Source organism: Sciurus vulgaris, assembly GCF_902686455.1.
Source record: "Sciurus vulgaris genome assembly, chromosome: 15".
In the NCBI taxonomy this organism is placed as follows: domain Eukaryota; kingdom Metazoa; phylum Chordata; class Mammalia; order Rodentia; family Sciuridae; genus Sciurus; species Sciurus vulgaris.
This window is the reverse complement of record NC_136476.1, coordinates 592,125-614,832: the sequence shown is the minus strand read 5'-3', so window position 1 is coordinate 614,832 and position 22,708 is coordinate 592,125. Positions and strand designations below refer to the sequence as shown.

The 22,708-nt window shown below is 41.0% G+C and overlaps 1 protein-coding gene across 4 annotated transcripts in view; it reads left to right on the top strand.

Annotated features, from left to right (window-relative positions):
* The window catches only part of DAPK1 (death associated protein kinase 1), a 192,483-nt gene that overhangs the window by 85,822 nt on the left and 83,953 nt on the right, over nucleotides 1-22,708 (top strand). For all 4 annotated transcript variants that reach the window (XM_079113369.1, XM_079113371.1, XM_079113370.1 and 1 more), the window contains one exon: nucleotides 7,619-7,840. In XM_079113369.1, the coding sequence (XP_078969495.1) occupies nucleotides 7,619-7,840 (222 nt within the window). The remainder of the gene's footprint in view (nucleotides 1-7,618; nucleotides 7,841-22,708) is intronic.

Below are 22,708 nucleotides of genomic sequence, written 5' to 3'. Positions count from 1 at the left end.
CCAAGATGGAAGTCTTAGAATCACTTCTACCACATTCTGTTGGTCAAGCAAGTCACTGATGCCTGCTCAGATTCAAGGGGAGGGCATTAAACTCCATCTTTAGATGGCAACTGGAAGGTGACATTGCAGAGAGCTTTTGGGATAGAAGTTTTGACTGAGGCCATCTTTGGAAAATTTAGTCCGCTTTCCTTCACCTACCTACGGGTGACAGCTTCAGCATCTAAGCAAGCCAGGCACAGGTCCTTTGGGGACCAAAGGAGAAAAATCAAGCATGTCTTCAATGAAAATGAAAATTCTTTTGTTGAATACTAATGGGGAAAAAATTGTAGAAGCTTGACACTTAGATTTCAAACTTTTTTGGGTAAAAAAAAGCCAAGGAGAAATTTGGTGTGGTATTCAGCTGATGAAATGCTAGTCTCTTGACTTTTTTGAGAACTACATGAAATGTGCCAAATGTTATTCTTTGCCTGTGCTTAATGTGTTTAGAGAAACCAGTATGCCCTTACACATATGGCCTCATTTCATGTTGCCATTGCTGTTGTACAGGTGAGGAAACTGAGGATAAGAGAAGCCCCTGTTTTCCCCAGTTATTGGCAGAGCCAGGACTTGGCATTGTTCCATTCTGTGCAGAGCTTTCTTTGTGTGACTGACCTGACACAGCCCCCACCACTGGTCTTCTTTCTAGAAATTCTGAAACAGGGCTTTCACACCTCTGCCTCTGCTCATTGTGTTTCTCCTCTTGGAAACTCTTCCTCTACATGTACTGTATTAGCCTGTTTTTCTGTTATTATAATGAAGTATCCAAGGTTAGGTAACTTATAGTTTTTTCAGTTCATAGTTTTGGAGGCTAAAATTTAAACAGCATGTCCCTCATAGTGGATGTGCAAGAGGGAGCAATCACGTGGTAAGGCAGGAAGCCAGAGGAGCCTGTGACTGGCCTCCCCTCTTGTAAGAACTAATTCAGGTCCCACAAGAACTATTGTAATACCTTCCCAGATTAATGCCTCATCAGGACCAAATTACCTCTCATGAGGTCCCCACTCACAAAGGTTCTGCCACCTCTCACATCAGCATGCTGGGAATGCATGAACTCTGGGTGGCAAACCACATCCAAATCAGCACACACCTTCAACTCCTAGCACATGGTCATCTTCAGGGCACAGCCTGAACCAGCCTGGCAGGGTGACCCTACATTTGAAGGCTTCTTCCCACAGCACCACATCCTTTTATCACTCTTGCCACATGAATGTTATGCACTTGTCTCTCCCACTAGGCTGTAAGCCTTCAGGGTCTTTTCCCCTGCTGTAAATGTGAATTATGATTCGATGCGCACTCATCCTTGAGAAGTCATTTGTCACCTCCACTCTTCTCTGAGACCTGTAATTCTACTCTTCTGGCAGAATTCAAGCCCTGCCACTTTTTCAAAGCAACACTTCAAGAAAAATAGATCACCGGAAAATAAGCACTAAAATTGTGCCAGGGATTTGCTATATGAATTCCAAAGTAAAAAAATATTTTGTGTTCATTAGAAACTATATTGTAAAGGCATGAGAGGAGATGGAGCTCATATAGTGTCAGATTTAATCTAGATCTACTACCAGCCTTAATGTAGGTAATTCATCATAATAATAGCTACCATAAATAGTTGCTAACTGTCATACAATGTGGGTAGAAACATCTTTAACATCAAAGATAAAAAATGATACGCTGTCTTAGTCATATTTTTTTGAACTTGCTCACACCTGCTTAGGTGGGAGGTTGTTCTTATGTAGTGAAAAGATAGAACCAGCAATGATAATGTAAGACCTCAGGTTGGTCACCAGTCATGGGGCAGAAATTGTTATGTTTAGTCAGATTGTGCCTTTTGCATTCTTAATGCAATGTCTTTTGTTTTGTTTTGTTTTGATTTGATTGTTTTGCTTTCCTTTATGGTGCCGTGGTGGAACCCAGGGCCTCATGTATGCTAAACATGGGCTCTACCATTGAGCTACACACCCAGCCCCTTCCACGTCTTTCTGTATGTTGATCTCATGGACATGAATATAGATAAATACATAAATTAGAAAGTAAGACCTACTTGGGTTAAACAAAATTCCACAGGTTTATTTTTAATGTGCTGTGAGCTCCATGAGAACTATAAAAGCACAAATCCTTCACAGATAAATGTATCATTCTTGTGCCCTGACTTGGAGATTCTTCTTGTCTTTCTGAGTATAAGTGTGTCCCTTATCTGAAATTCTTGAGACCAGATTGTTTTAGTTTATTTTTGGATATTTGCATAGGTATAATGATATAGCTTAGGGATCAGACTCAAATATAAACACAGAATCATTTGTTTCATATTCATCTTATACTCACAACCTAAAGGATTTTTACACAACATTTTGGTAATTTTATGCATGAAACAAAGTTTCACAATGTGGAATTTTCCACTTGTGGCATTATGTCAGCACTCAAAAAATTTTGGGTTTTGGATTTTTTTGATTTTCATATTAGAGATGTTCTGCCTTTCTCAGCACAGAAAAAAGATAGTTTGTTTTTAATTGCAGGGCACCTGAAAGCATCTTAAAGCTATAGTTATAATTAATTAAAACACTGGAGTTTTCACTGAGAAGAACATCCAAACTCATTCAACCATAAATCCCCTCTGTTGGATTCTTCTCAGAAAGCACTTTTCTGGAAAGATGTTTGTCACTTCCCTGTGAGGTGACTTGTGTATCAAACAGCACACACACAAGGCCAACACAGCAACAGCACTGAACTGGGCTTTGGAGGCAAGTATACTTGGGTTCAGATTAATTTCTCAATTATGCAGTTTACTTGTTGAATGATTTCAGGCAATTTAAAAGCACACATGATGTATATCTCCTAGAGTTACAATTACTAATGTGTGTGAAAAGTTTTGCGTAAAATCCTGGTTGCACTTTCTTGAGTGACTACAGGGTACTAGTCAAACAGAAAATATATAAGTAGGTCAAACAAAGAAATTAAATGATAGGTTGTTCTTTTTATTAATTTTGTGATTATTTCTTGAGTCAAGGTTTTGTTATATAAAATTCTCTTAAGCAGGGATATGTCCTATTTGTATGTATCTGACCACCAATAGTTATTCAATGTTTATTACATGTAATTGAAAGTTTTTATGTCAAAATTAGTTTGACTTTCTGTACATCATGCGACAAACTATTTTATCAGTTATTAATTGATAGAGAATGCTGTTAGTACATGAAAAAATGACAAACAATTGAATCTTATTGTTTGTGGGAATTAAGTTCTTTAAATTCACAGCCAATACTGCATAGTTGCTCCTGGGAGGGGTTGGGGTGGAGAGTTAGGTTCCAGTAACCCTGCTCAGAACATTTTTGTCAACCTATTGTGTAACATCTTTTTAAAAATGTGCTATTCTGTTTAAAGATGCCTTATTTAATATATATTGTTGATTTGCTAACATTGACTTCATGGTAATCAGTGCTATAACTCACACTTGAATGAAGCTTATCTACAGTATGGGTTTTCTCCATAAGGAAAGCGTCACAGCCTTGTACTCAGAAGTATTAGTCCACAACACTTCTACACCAGACTTGGGGGTCATTTTAAACAGTGAAATCACACACATAGCACACACAAGTTCAAAAAATGGTAGTGCTATAATGGATACTTGTTTACAACCTGAGAACCGAATTAGGGGGGCGGAGCAAACCTCATTTTTTTTTTATCTAGGAACAGGTATATTAGCAGCTCAATTCTTTTCTTTTCTTTTCTTTTTTTTGGTACTGGGGATTGAACCCAGGGGCACCTAACCACTGAGCCACATTCAAGTTCCCTTTTCTATTTTATTTAGAGTCCCCTGACTCTTAAGTTGCTGAGGCTTGCTTTGAACTTGTGATCTCCTGCCTTAGATACCCCAGCTGCTGGGATTACAGGTGTGTGTTACTGCACTCGGCTCAATTTTTTTCTAATATTTGCATGTCCATGAATAAAAAGTGCCATGAGTCTTTACTTGGCAATTACAGATGAATTTTAGTAAGTGGGAAAATTCACAAGTGTTGAGGATCAGTCTATTTATCAAAATTAAATGTAGCATACAGAGAATTTGTTTACCACTGAGGAAGCTGCATTTCTCATCCATTGAGCCGGTCTAACTCTATTAACATTAATGAACAATGTGGTCCTCTGTATTGATGTTAATTACTCACTAGCCTAGTGTTGGTAGAAGGAGGTTGAAAGGGATGAAGCATCCCTGAGTGGGCCAAGGTAGGGGTCTTGCTTCTTTGTGTGTGTTCACTTTTACCTAATCTGAGCTCAGCCTCTAGGTGGGATCATACTCTTTCTTTGGGAATCCACAATTTCAAAGCTCTTGCAAAAAAAATAAATAAATAAATAAATAAACGAATAAGTTTTTTTTTCAGTTGTTGTTGGGGTGGCAGGGTTTGGTGTAAAGGAGCTGCCCCCCAGTGTGTTATGAATCCGGGATAGAAAGTGAACGCCAGGGAGTGCCAGGGAACCCATAGGTTGAGGGCCAGTTGCCCAGATAAGAAAGGATCAGAGGAGCAATTAATCCACAGCTCAACCTGAATAACCCTCACAAAGCAAATTACTATGATTAGAGAAGAATTTCTTCTCCCAGGGGGCTGTCCTCAGTATTCACTGGCTGTCTGAGGAGATTCTGATGTGGTTAATGCCCAGCAGGCCTTACTAAGTACACACAAAAGCCCCCACCCGATCCTGGCTCCCTGTGGGCGTGGCTGCCTGTACTGTGGCTCTGCTAGTGGCTCTAAGGTCCCAAGGCGAGGGTGGTCTGCAGTGAGAGGTTGTGAGCTGCAGTTCACACTGGGTGGGATCAAAGAGAAAACAGGAGAAGGGGGTGATGTGCGTGAGGGTTGAAGCCAGCAGCCAGATTTAGCAGTAATTTTAGACATAGTTACTGTAGTTCAGCCCTGTGTGAGATTTTTTCCCTCTTCTCTTTTGGTCCTATTCCCCCCCCCCCCCCCCCCCCGAATTCATGACAAGTGATATTTTGGTGGTAATATTACATTACTTTGAGTTGAAGCAACAGTGCACTAATGGAAATAATTCCAGTTGTTGCAGATTAATAATGGCTGACAATTATCAAATACTTCCTATGATCAGGCAGTTTTCTAAATACTTTATGCATGTTGACTCATTTAATCAACTTCCCCCTTGCTATAATCTGGATCTTAAATGTCTTCTAAAGGCCTGTGTGTTAAAGGCTTCGCCACCAGAGTGGCATTATTGGGAAATGCTGGGACCTTTAAGAGGTGGGACTGGGTGGGAGGTGTTGAAGTCATTAAGGGCATGCCCTTGCAGGAGGTAGTGGAACTCCAGAACCCCTCCTTGCTGTCTTTGCTTCTTGGCCATGAGGGAGCAGTTCTACTCTGCTATATGCTGCCAGTATTATGCACTGCTTCATGGCAGGCCCAAAACAATAGGACCTGTATATCATGGAACCCTCTAACCCTCTAACAGTGATCCATAGTAAATCTTTTCTCTTTATTAATTGATTATCTCAGGTACTTTGTTATAATACCTGTACTGTGGCTCTGCTTGTGGCCCTGAGGTCCCAAGTTTCCTCCAACAATCCTCCAAGTTAGGCACTCTCATACCCACTTGGCTAAGTCATAAGTAATCTTATGATTAATAGAGTTAGGTGGCAATCTGCACTCCTAGCCACTACACAGTCCCATTGAATTATATTGTAGCACTCTCAGTTTATCACCTCAAGTTCTCAGAATTATAGGTTCAGAATTCAAAAGCAGCACACCAGCATTGTGTGTGGACTCTGTAGGGCAACTCTGCATCCGGGGCCTAAGGAGGTAGAAAGATGAGCCTGGAGCCTTAGCCCTCAGGGATCTCACAATCTTGGGAGAGTGAAGATGATAAGAAACAGGTAGAAGATTGCCAGTGTCACACAAGGGTGTAAGGTGAGGACTCCAGGCTATAGGAGAGTTTGGAAGATGGAGTTGGGATTGGCAGGGGAGTCAGAGAGAAATGAGGAGATGTCTAAAGAAGTGTGATAAGTCTAGAATGCTTTCAGAAACATGTTGACCCTCTACAATCAGGGTTAGCTAGGACTGGAGGGACAGCTGTGGATGGAGCCTACCTGCCAGCCATTATAACTTCTCCATCTGGTGCTGCCATCACTGGGACCTGGAAGTGTGAGTAATGGTCTGATTGTTGAATGAGGATGTGAGCGTCAAATGTTTCACTGCACACTCTGGCACTCAGTTCCCCTGAGTGTGTGTGCACACTCCTGGGCTGGTACACATGGCCTTCCAACACCTGCCCAACCCTGCCATTAGGGTTAACCTTGAGTTGACATTATCACTTTCCCATTTAAAGGACAAATGTTTAATACAGAATATTTGGCAGTGAAAACATATTCTTTTTTTTTTCTTCCTTTTTCCTCACCTTTCGATTGTATTTCACTTACTTTCAGGAGGACTCTACTTACTTCCCATAATCTTACCTGCTTACTACTCACGCCTTACTATGTTTTGTCAAGTTCTATTATTATATTTTATATAGGAGAAGGAGGTTCTGGTTTTATTTTCTGTGGCATTTAGGATTCTTTTCTCTGCAAGAAATTTTAAAAAAATCCAAATCACACTGCCTTTAGAAATAAAGGGAATTTATTGGCTTTATGTTACTGAAAAAACCAAAAGCATATAGCTTTAGGTTAGGTTTGATCCAGCTACTCCATAATAACCACTGATTTGATTTTTTTTTTTCCTTTTACTGGCACTGCCTCTGCAGTGTTTTTTTTTTTCTTTTTTCTCCTTTCCATACCAAGAGTGGCTCCCCTCATAATCCCCAGATGGCTGGCAGAAGCTTTTAGGGTTTTACCTATTGTTCAGTGTTCACATGCACATGGGAAAAGTTTCAGAAAATCTTTGTCTCCTATCCTCTGAAAGGTTTTGGATCAGAAGAATATAGTACACTGATTGGCTTAGTTTGGGTCACATGATCCACATCAGTAGTTGCATGCATGCCCGTGTGTGTGTGTGTGTGTGTGTGTGTGTGTGTGTGTGTGTGTGTGTAGTGTCAGCTGTAGCAGAACCATATAGATCCCTAGAAACAGATATCGTTGGAAAGGGAAGAGAGCGAGATAATTCTGGAGGAATAACCAACAATGTTTTTTTGTGAATAAAATAATCCTTTTTCTTTTTTTTTTTCCCCCTGGGTGTTTCAAGTGATTAATATTGGTGCTAGAAATACATCTCCAAAGGCAGGACCTTCTGTTTTCTACCAGTTCCCTTATCTCAATTGCTCTGTGACAAGACATACAGGAAAAGATTCTTGGAAGTGAGGTCAGATCAGAGAACAATTTCCTGTGTACCAGGGTCTGATATGGGATGGAAGGAGACAAGTATTGAGATATCAATGTTATTGCCTATTCAATAGAATATATTGTAAGAAAATAATTTTTCCTTATACCATTATTCATAAAACACAAGTGTAGTAAAATTTAAATATGAAATTATTTTAATTCTCCTCATTTGAACATTCCTAGTCACATTTCTGTTGTTCCCCCCCAACATCTGTGCTGAAGTCCCATTTTTTAGTGAACCATTAAGAACATGAGATCTTCTCTTTTCAGTGGACAGTTTGCAGTGGTGAAAAAATGCCGTGAGAAAAGCACCGGTTTGCAGTATGCTGCCAAGTTCATTAAGAAAAGGAGGACCAAATCCAGCCGGCGTGGTGTGAGCCGCGAGGACATCGAGCGGGAGGTCAGCATCCTGAAGGAGATCCAGCACCCCAATGTCATCACCCTGCATGAGGTCTACGAGAACAAGACAGACGTCATTCTGATCCTGGAACTGTGAGTTCTGCCCCTGTGGAGTGGGAGAGAGGGTGTGACTGAGGGAGCCCTAGCTTCCTTTCTAGCTGGACAAGACAGTGGGGAGCCCTGAAACTGCATGGGCAATGGATTCTGCTGCACTGTGCTGGAGAACAAGTGAGCTGTGGCCTGAGACAGCTACATATGTCTAGAAGAATTTCTAAGGAGCAGCTTCCATAAATGAAGTTCCACCTGATTGCAAGAGGGTCCCCAGTTCTTAGGCTTTACCACTTATCTGACTGTTCATCTTCATTTGTCATTTTCCATTCTGTCTCAAGCAAATGTCCTTTTTCCTCTGTTCTCATCTTCCCCATTTTTCTCCCCTTCCTCTGTTCTCTTCCCTCCACCCCATCTTGCACATATACTCACACACCCCGTTTTTAACTGTCGGATCTATCAACTCTAATTATAAGAAAGGGTGAAACGGAACCAGAATCACTCAGATTTGATTATAGGATTTGTTTTTAAAGCGTGTTGCTGATTTTCTCAGGCAAACCCTGCCCATCAATGTTATTACAGGCAATCGATGGTAGCACATTGTTCTGCGGCACTTCTAGTCTCCACCTCTGTTCTTCTCTGTCCTCTTCTTCCTGCCTGAGTTGCTTCATGGGAGCCCCATTCCTTGTCACTGAGTCCAGCATCACCTATTGGCAGGAGAGAAGAAGCCAACCAAGGACACACAGCTGGTTCTCTCTGCAGGCTTTGGAGATTGAGGCACAATATGAGTTTCCTAAGGGAAGAGGAATGAATGGAGCAAAGGAAGATTTTGAGACAAACCCACCCTGAGTGGTTCTTAGCCATGGCAGTTTCCATCCGTGTCCTAGGAGACATTTGAGCTCATGTTTGTAGCTCCCTTTCTTTGTGCATCTCTGTGATTTTTTTTCCTCCCTCCCTTTCCTTCCCCTGCCTGCCCTCCCTCCCTCCCTCTGCCTGCCTGCCCTCCCTCCCTCCCTCCCTCCGTCCCTCCCTTCCTTCCTTCCTTCCTTCCTTCCTTCCTTCTCTCCCTCTCTCCCTCCCTCCCTGCCTGCCTGCCTTTGTCTCTCTCTCTCTCTTGATCTCAAGTGATCCTCCTGCTTTAGCCTCCTGAGTACCTGGGACTATAGGCATGCCACCCAGCCTGACTAATTCTCACTGAGGTGTTTTTGTTTTTGGAGGGGTGGGTACTAGGGATTGAATGCAGGGGTACTTTACCACTGAGCTTCCTTTCTATTTTGAGACAGGTCTAGCTAAATTGCTGAGGGTCTTGCTAAGTGGCTGAGGCTGACCTCCTGGGTCACTGGGTTACAGGCATGTGCCAGCCTAATTCTCACTGATTTTTAAAATCAGAGAAGCAAGTGAAAGGTTTACAGAATGGTTTACCCACCTCCTGGTGCCACACTGCAGGTACTGGTGGTCCCTACAGCTTTTTGTCTCATCACTGGATTTTGGGCACAGTGTGTTATGGGTCTCAGCCATGGATTTCTTACCTATAGAAGGGTTAATAACATCTACCTCAAAAGTGTTTTGGGAGGTGAACAAGATAAGAATTTTCAAGTATCTAACCACATTGCTGACTCATAGATGTGTTTTTTGCCTGTTTCTTTCCTTCCTTCCTTTAGACCAGGAGTTCTCAACCTTGACACTGCTGACATTTTGGGCTGGATTATTCCTGTGCGTTGTAGAGCGTTTAGCAGCATCTGTGGTTTCCATGTACTGGTTCTAGTAACATCTCCTTCTCTCCTTGCCCATTGTGAACAAGCAAAAATTAAAAAATGTGGCAGACATTGTCACATGTCCCCTGGGACCAAGGCCCCCTTCCAGAACCTCAGCTTTAAAGACAGGTCCAAGCTTGAAGGGGACAGGGGACCAGAGGCCTGCTTAGAGTACACAGAGGAAAAGGGACACATCCTGGTGTAATCTTCATTGTGGCTTTATATGGTTTCTGGGAGGCAATGGGCTTATTGAACATGAGGACTGGGGCCCAGACAGAACTGAGCTAACCAGGGCAAATCCTTTTGTGTCTTGAAACTGTATTTCCCTCTCTTAAGGTTTTGTTGAAAGAGATCATGAGTAATGCCTGGAAAAAGAAGCATCACAAATCACCATTGTTTTGCCTTTTCAAAGAATTCCTAGGCTGTAACCAGTGGCTCAAGAATATCAGGTGTTTTCTTTTCACATTAAAATATGCAAAAGCTGCCTGTGTGTCTGTCACTGCCCTTCTTGTGCCCACCTGGGTGCGTATATCCTGAATTACACTTCTGTCGACTGAACCCAGCTGGTGGATATTTTCCTCTAGGTACATTTACCCTCTGCATAAATTGGATAACATGATTCTTTTTTTTTTTTTTTTTTAGCCATTTGATATAATTAAAAAAATTTATCATATAATATGTGATGTTGGAGGGAGACTGTATAATTCTATGCAAATTAACAAATGTAGATTGTGTAATCACCACCTCAAATGAGGATAAAGCACATTTTCTTACTCTCATTGTTCCACCAATTGTCCTTTGTGCTATTTTAGTGACTTCTGAATCTTGTACTTCTTAACTCCAGCAACCACTAAGGTGGTCTTTTATCACTAGTGTTTTGGTTTTTTTTTTTGAAAATGTCAAGTAGTAGGACCGTATAGTATATGACCTTTGAGACTGGCTCCTTTGACTCCGCATAATTTTTTTGGTATGGTACTGGGGATTGACTCAGAGTGGAGTACTCTGCCACTGAGCTATATCCCCAGACCCTTTTTAAAATACAATTATTTTGAGCAGGGTCTTGCTAAGATGCTGAGGCTGTCCTTGAACTTGCAATTCTCCTGCCTCAGCCTCTGGAGCCACTGGAATTACAGACATATGCATCATCACACTGGGCCGATTCAGCAGAATGCTTTGAGATATGTGTGCATCTAGTTTCTTTTTATTATTGAGTGGTATTCCATGTTATAGATGCTTCTTTGCCCATCCACCCATTAACAGATGTTTGGGTTGTTTTCTAGTATTTGGTGATTATGAGTAAAGCTACTAGAACCATTCTCATATAGACCTGTGTTGTGAACATATGATTTTATTTCTCTTGAGTAAATATTTAGGAGTAGGATTGTTGGATCACATGAAAAATATTTATTAATATTGTAAGAAGCCACCAAACTGTTTTCAAAAGTGGCTGTATCATTTTACTATCCCTCCAGCAATGAATGAGAGTTCTGGTTGCTCTGATAGCCCTTGACGTGTCAAAAAGAAAAGTATGTATATATATGTATTTATATATTTCAATAAATATTTATATTTAATTATAGGAATTCTAACAGGTGTATGGTGCTCACAGCTTTACTGGCTCCCTATGATCACCTTGAATAAAGGCTGGGGGAGCTCACCAGGAACAACAGTAATTTGGGAGTGGGCAGAAGAGGTTTTCCTCATGGGATTCAACATATTCCTGATTACTTGTTCTTTGTAAATCCCAGCATTTCCTGTGAGCTGATTGTTTTTCCTCTTTACCTCACAGGCATGTGAAGGGCTGAGGTGTTACTCCTATATGTCATCTTGTCTGGGCCATGGGCTGCTGAGGTAGCCGAGTGTTTCCTAGAGGGTATTTCTGGATGATATCAACATTTAAATTACTAGACTGAGCAAATATATAAAAATAACATATTATCTTATGTAAATATATGTTGTTTATAATAATATAATTCACATATAAATATGGTATGCATTTATATGATTCATATACATTAATTTGTGCATAAACATACTTATATAGTTATGTACATAAATTTAGACACATTTGTATGTGTATATATAATATATGCATAATGTAAAACATTAATGTTGTTTATACACTATATAATGTAACAATATATGCATAATATGTGTATACATATTTATATCTTAAATTGTTTGTTTCTTTGGAGAATTCTAACCCAGTGGTACTAAATATCAAAGAAGTAATGAATGCACCCTTATTATTATCTCAGAATCCTGTCCATTCTGTATATATTCACATGCCACGAAGAGGTGTTTTTAAAAGTTTTTAATAGACTATTCAAACTATTAAGTCTGTCCAAAAGAAGTGATTATCTTTGCCTTTGAGAAAATTATCATTGTTCTATATTTTAATAGCTTTAAAAGAAGCTTTTAGTCTTCAGTGATAGATACCATCTGCTCTTTTATTTCTTAAGATTCTTAAGTATACTGTTGGTTAAGGAGTGAATAAAAATTAAGAATTTGTCAGAAAGTAACCCTGTGACTTAAGTGGTCAAATATCTGTACCCTCCAGATCAATATCATTTTGTCCCCAATGGTACTGGGAATTGAACCCAGGGATGCGTTGTCACTGAGCTACATTCTTAGCTCTTTTTATTTACTTTTTATTTTGAGAAGAAGTCCTGCTAAGTTGCTGAGGCTGACTTTGAACTTGTGATCCTCCTGCCTCAGCCTCCTGAATCACCTATAGCATTATAGGTGTGTACCACTATGCCTGAACTAATCTTTGAGTAGGTCTATATTTTCAATTTATTAGGGATGAACTCCATGGCAAGTCCAGCTTCTCTGAGGCTTATTAATGAAGGGTGTTCCCTCATTGAGACCCTTATGCCTGCCTCCTCATGTATGTGATAAGTTCTCTCCTTGAATCCCAAGCATATCTTTGTCACTGAGACAAAGATCTCAGACAACCACTCCACTGTTTCTTGAACTGCTTCTGGGACCTGAAAATATATCTTTGTGGTCCTTTATGCATATACCATTTCTTGTTCATGTTAAAGGCATAGTTGTCAAATCCTAGGCCAAGATTCTAGGCCCTTTAACGTTTTTGCAAGCCTGAAACTGGCTTCAAAGCAATAAGTTTTCTCTCTACTTGCTTCACTGGAAAGTCAGATTTTCACAGTGGATTTGCTGTTGCAGCTCAGCACAGCATAAACACGAAGGAGGCATACACGATGTCTCAACATCACAATTTCATCTCCTCCACATCCTATTGTTCTCTAATGAAGTCGTGCTGATATAAAAATCTCACCTTCTTGTGTTGCTGCCTGCCCACGTGTCAATGTGCAGACAAGCCACTACAAAACTTTGATATCCAGAACTTGAGTCATTTCATAACTTGCCTTGTCACTTGGCAAAGAGTGAAGACACACTTAAAGAACTTTAAGTCAATGCTATTTCTTTTTAAAGTGTGTGGCAGTGTTCTCCAAGTTTCTAGTATTCTTTTCCTAACCTTGCTGCTCAGAAACAGCTGTGCATTTTGTTCTATGGATAGTGATATACTTTTCTTTTAGCTCTTCCCCTTATTCAGCTACAGTTCAAGCCCAATAGCCCTTAGGGACCAGGGTGGCAAATGTAAATGACCATGATTGGTCTCCATAGCACCTCAGTGTCAGGGAGACATCAGGGAATGGTAGAGATGCCCAAATGGAATCCTCATGCTCAGTCTCAAAGGAACAGCCACCAATCAGTTGATAGTGGAATTTTATTTAGATCTAGTGTTACCAATTCCTCCATTTTTTTCCCAAGAAAAGCCTGTACTTTAGGTTTTGAATGTTGGCAGTCAGCTTATGGTATTTAAAAGAGAACAAAATAAAGTGTTATCTGATGTGAGGCCTGTGACTTTCAGATTGAGCTTGTTTTATATAATTGATAGTATAATTAGTTGATTATCATCATGGGAGAAGCAACAGGAGGTAAACGCAGTCAGAGATGGCCCCAAAGTGCGAGTGATTCAGTTGGAAGGGCATGATGCACACTTAGCATTATAAAATGAAAAGAGTATCCAGAATGCTTTAAAACAGTAGTTCTCAAATATTAGTAAATTAGCCTTCCTGGAGGGCTTATTAAATTTTTTTTAGCTATGTTTTCAGAGTTTCAGGGAGGACCCATGAATTTGTATTTTTAACAGATTCCTAGATGCTGCTGCTGCTATTGCTGGTCAGGGTTTCACTTTTTGAGAGGCGTTAAATGTTGATTGTGTTCTTCTGAACTACGTTGAATTTCTGCCTTCTCCTACCTCAGAATGTGACCTTAGTTGGAAACATAGTTGTTTCAAATGGAATTAGTTAAAATGAGATCATACTGAAGTAGAGCAGGACCCTAGTCTACTCTGGTGTCCTTATAAAAAAGACCCTGTGAAGACAGATACAGGGGAATGCAGACAGGAGACTGAAGTGAGGCATCCACCAGCCAGAGAAGGCCTGAGCCAATAGGAAATAGATTCCCTCTCAGATCCCTCAACACCTTAATTTGAACTTCTGGTCTTCAGAGGTATGAGATAATAAATTGTTTTAAGCCATCTTATTTGTGGTACTTTGTTACAGCAGCCCCAGGAAACTCATATAGAAGTCCTTGTTGAACTGTTCCTAACAGTTGCTAGACTGGGAACCTACTTAACTTGTTAATCTAATCTTTTGTAAGTTAATGTGTTAGTCAGCTTTTGGTCGTTGTGACCAAAATAACCGACAAGAACAACTTAGAGGATGAAAAGTTCATTTTGGTTCATGGTTTCACAGATCTCAGTCTATGGTAGGCCAATTTCATTGTTCTGGACTCAAGGTGAGGCAGAACATCATGGTGGAAGGATGTGGTGGAGGAAAACCGCTTAACTCACTGAAGCTGGGAAGCAGAGATTTGGGGAACAGGGGAAGGGCCCATAGGGAAGATGTACTTTTCTAGGACACATCCCCAGTTACCCAACTCCAGTCAAGTTCTAGCTGCTCACTTTTACCACCCAGTCAGTCCATTAGAACTAGGATGAACTGATTGGGTTACAGCTCTCAAAATTCAAATCTTTCTCTTCTGAATATTCCTGCACGAACTCAGGAGCTTTTGGGAGACACCTCATATCCAAACCATAACAGCTATTAAAAACAAAACATCATCAGTAGGTGGTAACACCATCAGTAGGTAACTGCAAATAAATCTTGCTCAGACAAGAAGGCTTGGCAGAGAAGGATTGGAGAGGGGTAGGAGGTTCAGGATCTAGCATAAGGAAGAAAGGGACATCACCCTGTCATGGCCTCCTTCAGGATGGTCAACTTATTAGCTTTGAATCACCTGTCTGAATGGTTACCAGGTAAAGATTTAGAAAGCAAAAATGGCAAAAGTGCTCTTTGACTAAATGATCTGACCAGCACAATTATAGAGGAGTAAAGGTTTATTTGAGGGCTCCTGGTTTCAGAGGTCTTGGTCCAGAGAAGGCTGGCTGCATTCCTTGGGGCTCAAAGTGAGACATGGCAGAAGAGCATGGCAGAGGGAAGCAGCTTGCATCATTAGGAAGCAGAGAGAGAGAGAGTCTCCACTCTCCAGATACCAAATGTATACTCGAAGACAAGCCCCAATTCCAATCTCCTCCAACCACACCCTACCACTTCAGTTAATTCCATCAGGAATTAATTCTCTGATTGAATTAAGACTCTTACAACCCATTTCTCCTCTGAACCTTCTTGCATTGACTCACATGTGGACTTTTGGGGGACACCTCACATCCAAACCATAACAATTCCCTAGTAATAATTGACATGACACTTGTTCCAAAAAAATCTAGATGGTTTGGTTCTCTAATCCTAAATTTTTCCCTTATTGGTTCTTCTTCAATATTAAGGCATATCTTTACAACAAAGTAGCCCCATTTAGGGCTTTCCCTCCTCTCTCCCTGCCTGCCTACCTTCCTTTTCAGCAATTTCCACTTAATTAGTGCATTCTTTTATGGTTGTAGTCAAGTGCAGGGCATTGCATCATTTCATTTCATTTAAAAGGTAAATTTTATTAATTTTTTATTGTGGTAGAGGATGCTCAACATAAATTTCACCTAATCATGTTTAAGTGTGCAGTGCCGTGATGTTAACTATATGTACACTGTTGTGCAACAAATTTCTAAAACTTTTTCATCTTGACAAATGCTATCCCTGTTGAACATTAATTCTTTTTTAGCTCTCTTTCTGGCTTCAGCTAAGTTAATATTATTTCTAGGATTCAATTTCTTCATCACAAATAATTTTTTTGTTGAGTTGTACTCAAGCATTTGTGCAATGCACTTCATGTAGGATCATCGTTCAGTTGACTCATTGTCTTTCTTAGCCACACTGAGATGCAGAATAATCAGAATGTGAATATGAATTCTCTTCATTTATATCAGCATGGTGCATGTATGTAGAGGAATACAGGGTGGCCTGGTCATCTAATTGACAAATGCAGGAGCCTTTTAGGAAACAAATGTAGTGATTAAAATGATGGTTCCTAAATGCCTTAGAAGTGGCACACATGGTAGGAAGCAGAGTGTGGCAGGGACCTAAGTCAAGTCAATGATGAGGTGTATCTCAGGCCCAGGACTTCCAGTCACACAATTCCTTGCTTCTCTAGTAGTGCCCACGAAGCATAAAAGCATCCTGGGGCTTCTTCAGTGCTTTCTTTGCTGGCACATTTGTTCTCTCAACTCAGCTCTAGCCAGCTCTTTTGACTTTTTGAACTTTTGTTTTTATTCACAAAGGTAATTTCAAGAGCTATTCTGGCTTACACTTTTGGCAGCCTGCTCCTTGGATATCTCTTATTAGGCAAGAGCAGAGAAGTAAAGTGCCTTTGGCAACAGCCTCAACCTTTCACAACAGAATTAAATAACAGAAAATAGGTTATTTTCCACCCAGGCATTCTCTTGAGAAGTAAAGCCCTGTGTGTTTGTCTTCCCCTGTTCATCTGCTTCTTGCCAGTTCAGTTGAAAAGTGTTTCCTTCATGTTATTAAATTGATATTTTACTTATTCAAGTGGATTATTTAGTTTCTGGACAGTCTGGAGAAAATTGGGATGATGGAAATCTGAACAACAAACCACATGTGGCATCTGTTAGCTTGTAGGTCTATAGATTTTAGGACATGTTTATAATTTTAGTATGTGGCATGAGGTAGTGAGTACTTGGAATCTCTGCTTACCTCCTGTTGCCACCTGCAGCAACAATCTCGAGGTAATTTATCGGAGGTGGTCTGGAAACTGAGCTACTTCTATTATCTTTCTCTTTAGTGTGCTGCTTTCTTGCTTGTTCACTTGTTCCCTAGCTTATAGAGGAAGAAAAGCTTTGCTTACTTAAGGAAAAGAGACTTTGCTTAGAGGAAGAAAGACTCTGCCCAGCTTAGAGGAAAAGAGACTTTGCTTAGAGGAAGAAAGACTCCGCCCAATTTTAGAGGTGCTACTCCTTCAGACGTTATCAAAGGTCTACTGCTTCTTAAAGATGGGCCGCTTCTTGGAGGTGCGGCATGCCATGCGGCCTACATCCTACAACCTGCGACCCCTGCCCAGGCGGAGAGAATACCCTATATATCTAAGGCAGCCAGTCATCTTAGGATCAGCACAACTGAGGCACGCCCCTTGGTACCAATCAAGAAAGAATGAGGAATATCTGTTGGCCATTAGTGCAGAGGAGACATTAACTAATCAGGCAAAAGTAGATCACGCCGTGTTAACACTAACTATGTGCCACCTCTTGGCTCAACGCCAGCCACCATCTTAGGGTTACCCAAACATGTCTTCTGCAACCTCCAAGAAAAACCTTTCATTTAGGAAATTGGGGCCACATGGCTGTCCAAGGGGCCACAGAGTGTATCTCCAGGCCACTCTGTGAAGTGTTTACATTTCCTCTTAGCAACTTATAGCCATGTCATAAGTCTTATTCCTCTTCCTGTCTTGACCAACCACTTTTGGAGCCAGCACATCAAGAGATCAGGATAGAAGGGACTCTGGAATTCTGGCTTAACTGATCCCTCAGGAATTCTGGTTTTACCTCTTGCTTGTCCCCTCACCTTGCTGCCCCAGTGTCTTCTACATCCTTGCTGTTGGCTACCTCTGCAGCTTCCTCTTCATATCCAGAGAGCCCACCTCCTTCCCAAGCCTGAGGGCTGCCACTTGGGAGATCCAGGCTCAGCTCAAGTGCTCCGCCTGGCTTTCCTCCATGATGGTCATATGTGCCCTCTCCAGGACCTGCTGTGTGGTTGGAGACAGGAAGTTGGGGATCGTTCACCTACAGCTGGTACTCCAGAAGAGAGAGTCCGCAGGCCATGAGTCACTGGAAGGGTCACCTTATTGGATTACTATCCAAAGCAGAACAACAACAATTTTTCCAGAACCATCCATAGCCCCCCAGACCCTCCCCTTCTGCCTCATATCCTTATAAAGGGTATTTTTTTTAAGCAAACAAAAATACTTCTAGAAATAACCTTGTATTGCCTTTTCCCTTTTCATTTATACTTCCAAGTAATGAAGTATTACCTCACCTCTGTTTAACCTCTCCCACCCCCAAACTTGTTTTTAATATTGTCAGCATTACTGTGATGCAAATGAGGACCATTAGGACTACAGTGTAACAATAGTAAAGAAGTGCTTGTTCTATAGGGACATGTCAGCTTCATTTCCAGGCTCTGAACTCAGGCAATTCCCAAGAATGGCAACTGTGAGATAAAATGAATGTCACTTTATTGACGAAATGAGATATAAGTGAGGCCTAGATGTTTTCTTCCCTAGATGACAGAAATTCTAGTGATCTTTTTCTGCAGTATTTGAAGGGGAAAATTAAGTAGAATTTGATTGCTTCAGAAATGTAGGGTAGAACATTCAGATGGTTTCTGTTAGGTGGGATCTTCACAAACTGCATTAAGACAGAAGATATAGTTAAATGATGAGTGAGGGGGGCTTTTCCAGGCTTCCTTTGTTTAGGCCAGCCACTGTGGGTTCCCCCCTTAACTTATCTCACTTAATCCTTGTGTTTAACTCTGGGACAGTGGCATGATAAAGAAAGCTGTGCACACTTTCCAGATGTTATTGGGAGGGGTGGGGAAGATGGAATTTTAGACAGTAGCCTCTTGGCGGGGGGGCACCTTTTTGGTTGAGTTTTCTAAGCCTAAATTTCTGTGCAACTTATAAACAAACCCCACCATCCGTGGCTGGTGAGTCACCTTTGCTCTTTACCTCCTCTGTCGTTGATTCATCATACATGCCATCCGTCCTTGAGTCCCACTAACCCCACTCAGTGCATTTCAAAGAGTGACTTAGAAGTTGAAAGCCAGTCTGGACTTGGAGGACCTCTGACTTTCCCATTTCTTTCTCTTCTCTGGCAGTACTTCTTCTCAGGCAGCCATGTCTTTGACCCTCATTTTTTAGCATTTCTATCAAATTGGGTAGTGGCAGAAAATGTCCCTTTTTCCTGTGAGAATAATGAAGCCAAGCAGATGAATGAGTTTGTGGAAACACTGGTGTTGCAGCTGCATATACCTATTTGCCTCCCTCAGTATGTTTTCTTGGAAGACAAGACGGTATCCTATTTCAGCAACCATAGTACTTAATACTGTGGTTGATCTAGCAAATACATGCCAAGTTCAGATAGAGCAAGAAGAACAGCTTGACTTAAAAACCAGGATGTTGACCACCATTGAGGACATCTTTCCTTGTGAAATGATGATCTATTAACTTTAGCTTTAGTAAACACACTCTTGACTGGTTCCAGAGGAGTAGAGTTCTTTTTTCTTCAACATCAGGGTTTGAGTCAATATGGATTCTTCCAGGAAGTAGATGGCACACACAGAGGAATTAGACTTTTTACAAAGGAGTATGTAAGGTTCAGGGAAAGGACAAGTGATGGGAAAGTATCCTTCTGGAACTAGTAAAGACATAGAGCTATAACCTCCATTGGATGTGAAGAGTACAGAAGGGGAGTGGTTTGAAGACCTTGAAAAGGATAACTTCCTGGAGAGAACTGTCTAACATGAGCTGAGCCCTAGAAAATGGAACTCATCCGTCCCCTGAGTGGGACGCTACCTGGTGGGGAGGAAGCGAGGTTGACCTCACTCTCCTTTTTGTTGGCATTATATTTTGGCCAAACCAAACTAAAAACCTTATAAGGTAAAATTCTGACCCAGTCTCAATGAGCAACCTCCCTGGACCCAGAACTAGATGTAGAAAAGAGAACATGGATCTGGAAAATAGGTAGAAAATAATCTTGCTCTGGGTTCAAAGGGATTTCTCTTGGTTCTCTAGTCCTTTTGACACTTGAATCCTGATACTGTGGCTAAGTAATCCTTTGGGTTCTGCCACTCAAAGAACTTCTGGAACTCTGTCTTTATTACCACTCTTAGACTACAGCCCTAGTCCAGAATCTCATGAACTTCTCCCTGAATTTTAAGGCAATCTCTTATTCTTCACTGTTAAGTTCACTTCCAGATTTATTACAAATTAACTATTTCTCTTACTGAAAAATATTAAGTGAATGAGGGCATGAAAAGATGGTCAGTACTGTTCGTCAGTAGGAATACATGCTCCGAGCCCCAAGTTAAAACTTCATACCCACTAGGATGGCTATAATGAAAAAGATGGATGATATGAAGTGTTGAAAGGATGTGGAGAAACTGGAACTCTTATACATTGTTGGTGAGAATGTAAAATGGTAAGCTACTTTGGAAAATGGTTGGTCTTTCTTCAATATGTGTAAGAGTTACCAAATGACAGCATTTCCACTCCTCAAACTGTGCCAAGGTAAATGAAAATATATCCCCTCACAAGAAAATTTTCATAGCAGCATTATTCTTGATAGTCAAAAAGTGGAAACAAATAAAATGTTCATCAACCAATGAACAAAACTGTGATTTGATCATTAAATATAACAAGGTACTTACATTTGTTATGACATGGATGAACCTTGAAAGTATGCCAAGTAAAAGAAAGCTGTTTTAAAAGATCTCATATTAATATTATTTGATTTATATGAACTGTTCAGAATAGGCAAATCTGTAGAGACAGAAGGTAAGTGAGTGACTGCTAGAGGACAAAGGGATTCTTTTGGAGGTGATGAAAATGTTCTAAAATTAAATTGTAGTGATTGATGAATAACTGACATACTAAAACCCATTGAGTTATATACTTAAGAGAATTCTATGGTGTGTGAATTACATCTTAGAAAAACTTTAAAGCATCTCTGACGGCTTCCTTCTGCCTGCTGAATGAAGTCCACGATCCATAGAATGGTGTAGGGTCCTTGACCTTTGCCAAGGTCTCTTATATTACCCACTTCCCCTCCACCCACTTCCTGTCTGTCACTTATGCTCTATCCATAAGGAACCTCTTGTTATTACCAGGTCATTCCTTGTCCCCCTGCAAATTCCTACTCATTTGTGAAAGACCAGCTCACTTGTCACACCCTTGCTGTTTTTCTGCCTACTCCAGTTAGTTTTAATTGATCTTGAATGTGTGTTTTTATCACCATTTAGAATTGTGTTGGCATTTATAATACTATATTATATGCCAAGCATCCAGGAGAGGACAGTCAGTGCTCAGTGTAAGTGGCTGAAGTTTAGTTTCGTCCAGGGGACTACCTGGGGGAGGACTGTGATAACCTTGATGAACAGTATGAAGGGCCTTCCTAGATAAGGATGGGGGAAATGAAGACAGGAATTGAAGCCAAATGTATTGCTTCCAAAAGTCTCCCCATCATTTGTGATCTGCCGTGCTTCCGGTAGTCCTCTGTCATTAAAGCAGAGCTGAAAAGTGTTGGAAACCCTCTATTCAAGCTGGGTGCATGGAATGGGAAATGTGGACTGGAAGGACAGTCGGGATTTCAAGGGACAAGAGTTGAAAGCCTATTGTAAGTCTGGCATTATCATGCTAGATGCCAATCAGGTGGCAAATCACAAGTGGGTGGCCCAAATTAAAGCTACCAATTGGCATTGATGTGTAATATAATACCCATCGCATAGCAGGTACTCAACAAGTGTTTATATGCAGAAGGAAAGAAAGAAAATGAGTTTTCAGACAATTAAGAGTCCTCTGTGCCCATTCCAGCATTCTTCATGGCACCAGCCCATACCCTAGCATAGCCTCAGAATTATGCTGTTGAAATGGAGACCAAAATTTCCCTTTTTCCAGAGACCTCTGGTGGGGATGGCTGTGTGCTGAACCCCCTCTTCCAGGAGATGAGGGTTCAGGTTACTCCTTCCTTTTCCTTTTCCTTTAGGTTGTCAGCAGCTCTGTGTCCCGTCTTCTGTTAGAGCCAGGTCCCTTACCCCTCAAAGGGGGAGGCTGGAGAGGAAGTGATACGACAGCCTCCCATCTATGCATGATTTTCAACAGCTTTTCCATCTCTTCCTCCTTTTCCAGGTCTTTTACCTCCTTCCCAAGACATCCTCGCACTGAAGGGAAGGACACTTCTGCTCTATGTTCATTGAAAACTGAGCTCTTCACAGTTCAGAGGTGGCTAAAGAACAGGCTAAAGAACCTGCCTTTGGATTGGCCATGTCCCCACCTGATGGCTAGTGGTTATTCATCCTGGGATTTCCAGATCATTAATAGCAATCAGCAGTTTCATTTTAGCTCTTTTTACTGCATCATCAGGTAGAACTAAACCCAGTTGAAAAGCTGCATCACCGAGTTTCCCCTGGATAATAGTCTTCTCTTGTTTTCAACTAGACTGAGATAGATTGATTTTGGAATAAACCTCCATCTATGGCCGTCCCAGCTTGGTTTACTTCCCGCTGGTCTTTTGTTATAGCGCCAGTTATAATTGCCCAGGCTGAAGAGTTGTCTGGCTGCCCCAGCTTTTCCGTTTGCCCCACTTTCGATTGGCCTAATTATTTCTGTGGGTCTCCAAAACTTGGGTTGAAGCCATTAAAGTAAAAAGAGGTTTGGCATATGCTGTGGTCTTTCTGCCTGTTGAATTCTTTATTTTCCTTTAAGTGAGTACTTTCTGTAGTTCAGAAATCTGCATGGAACAAATTGGTAAGTGGATCTGTAGCTTGTCTCTCAGCCCTTTATCTACCCACCCTCTTTCCCCCACCACAGTGCTTAAGAGTGATATTTCCCTCTCCTTTTCTTATGTTGGTACAGTATGCTTTGAACATGGCCATTCGTTTGGACAACT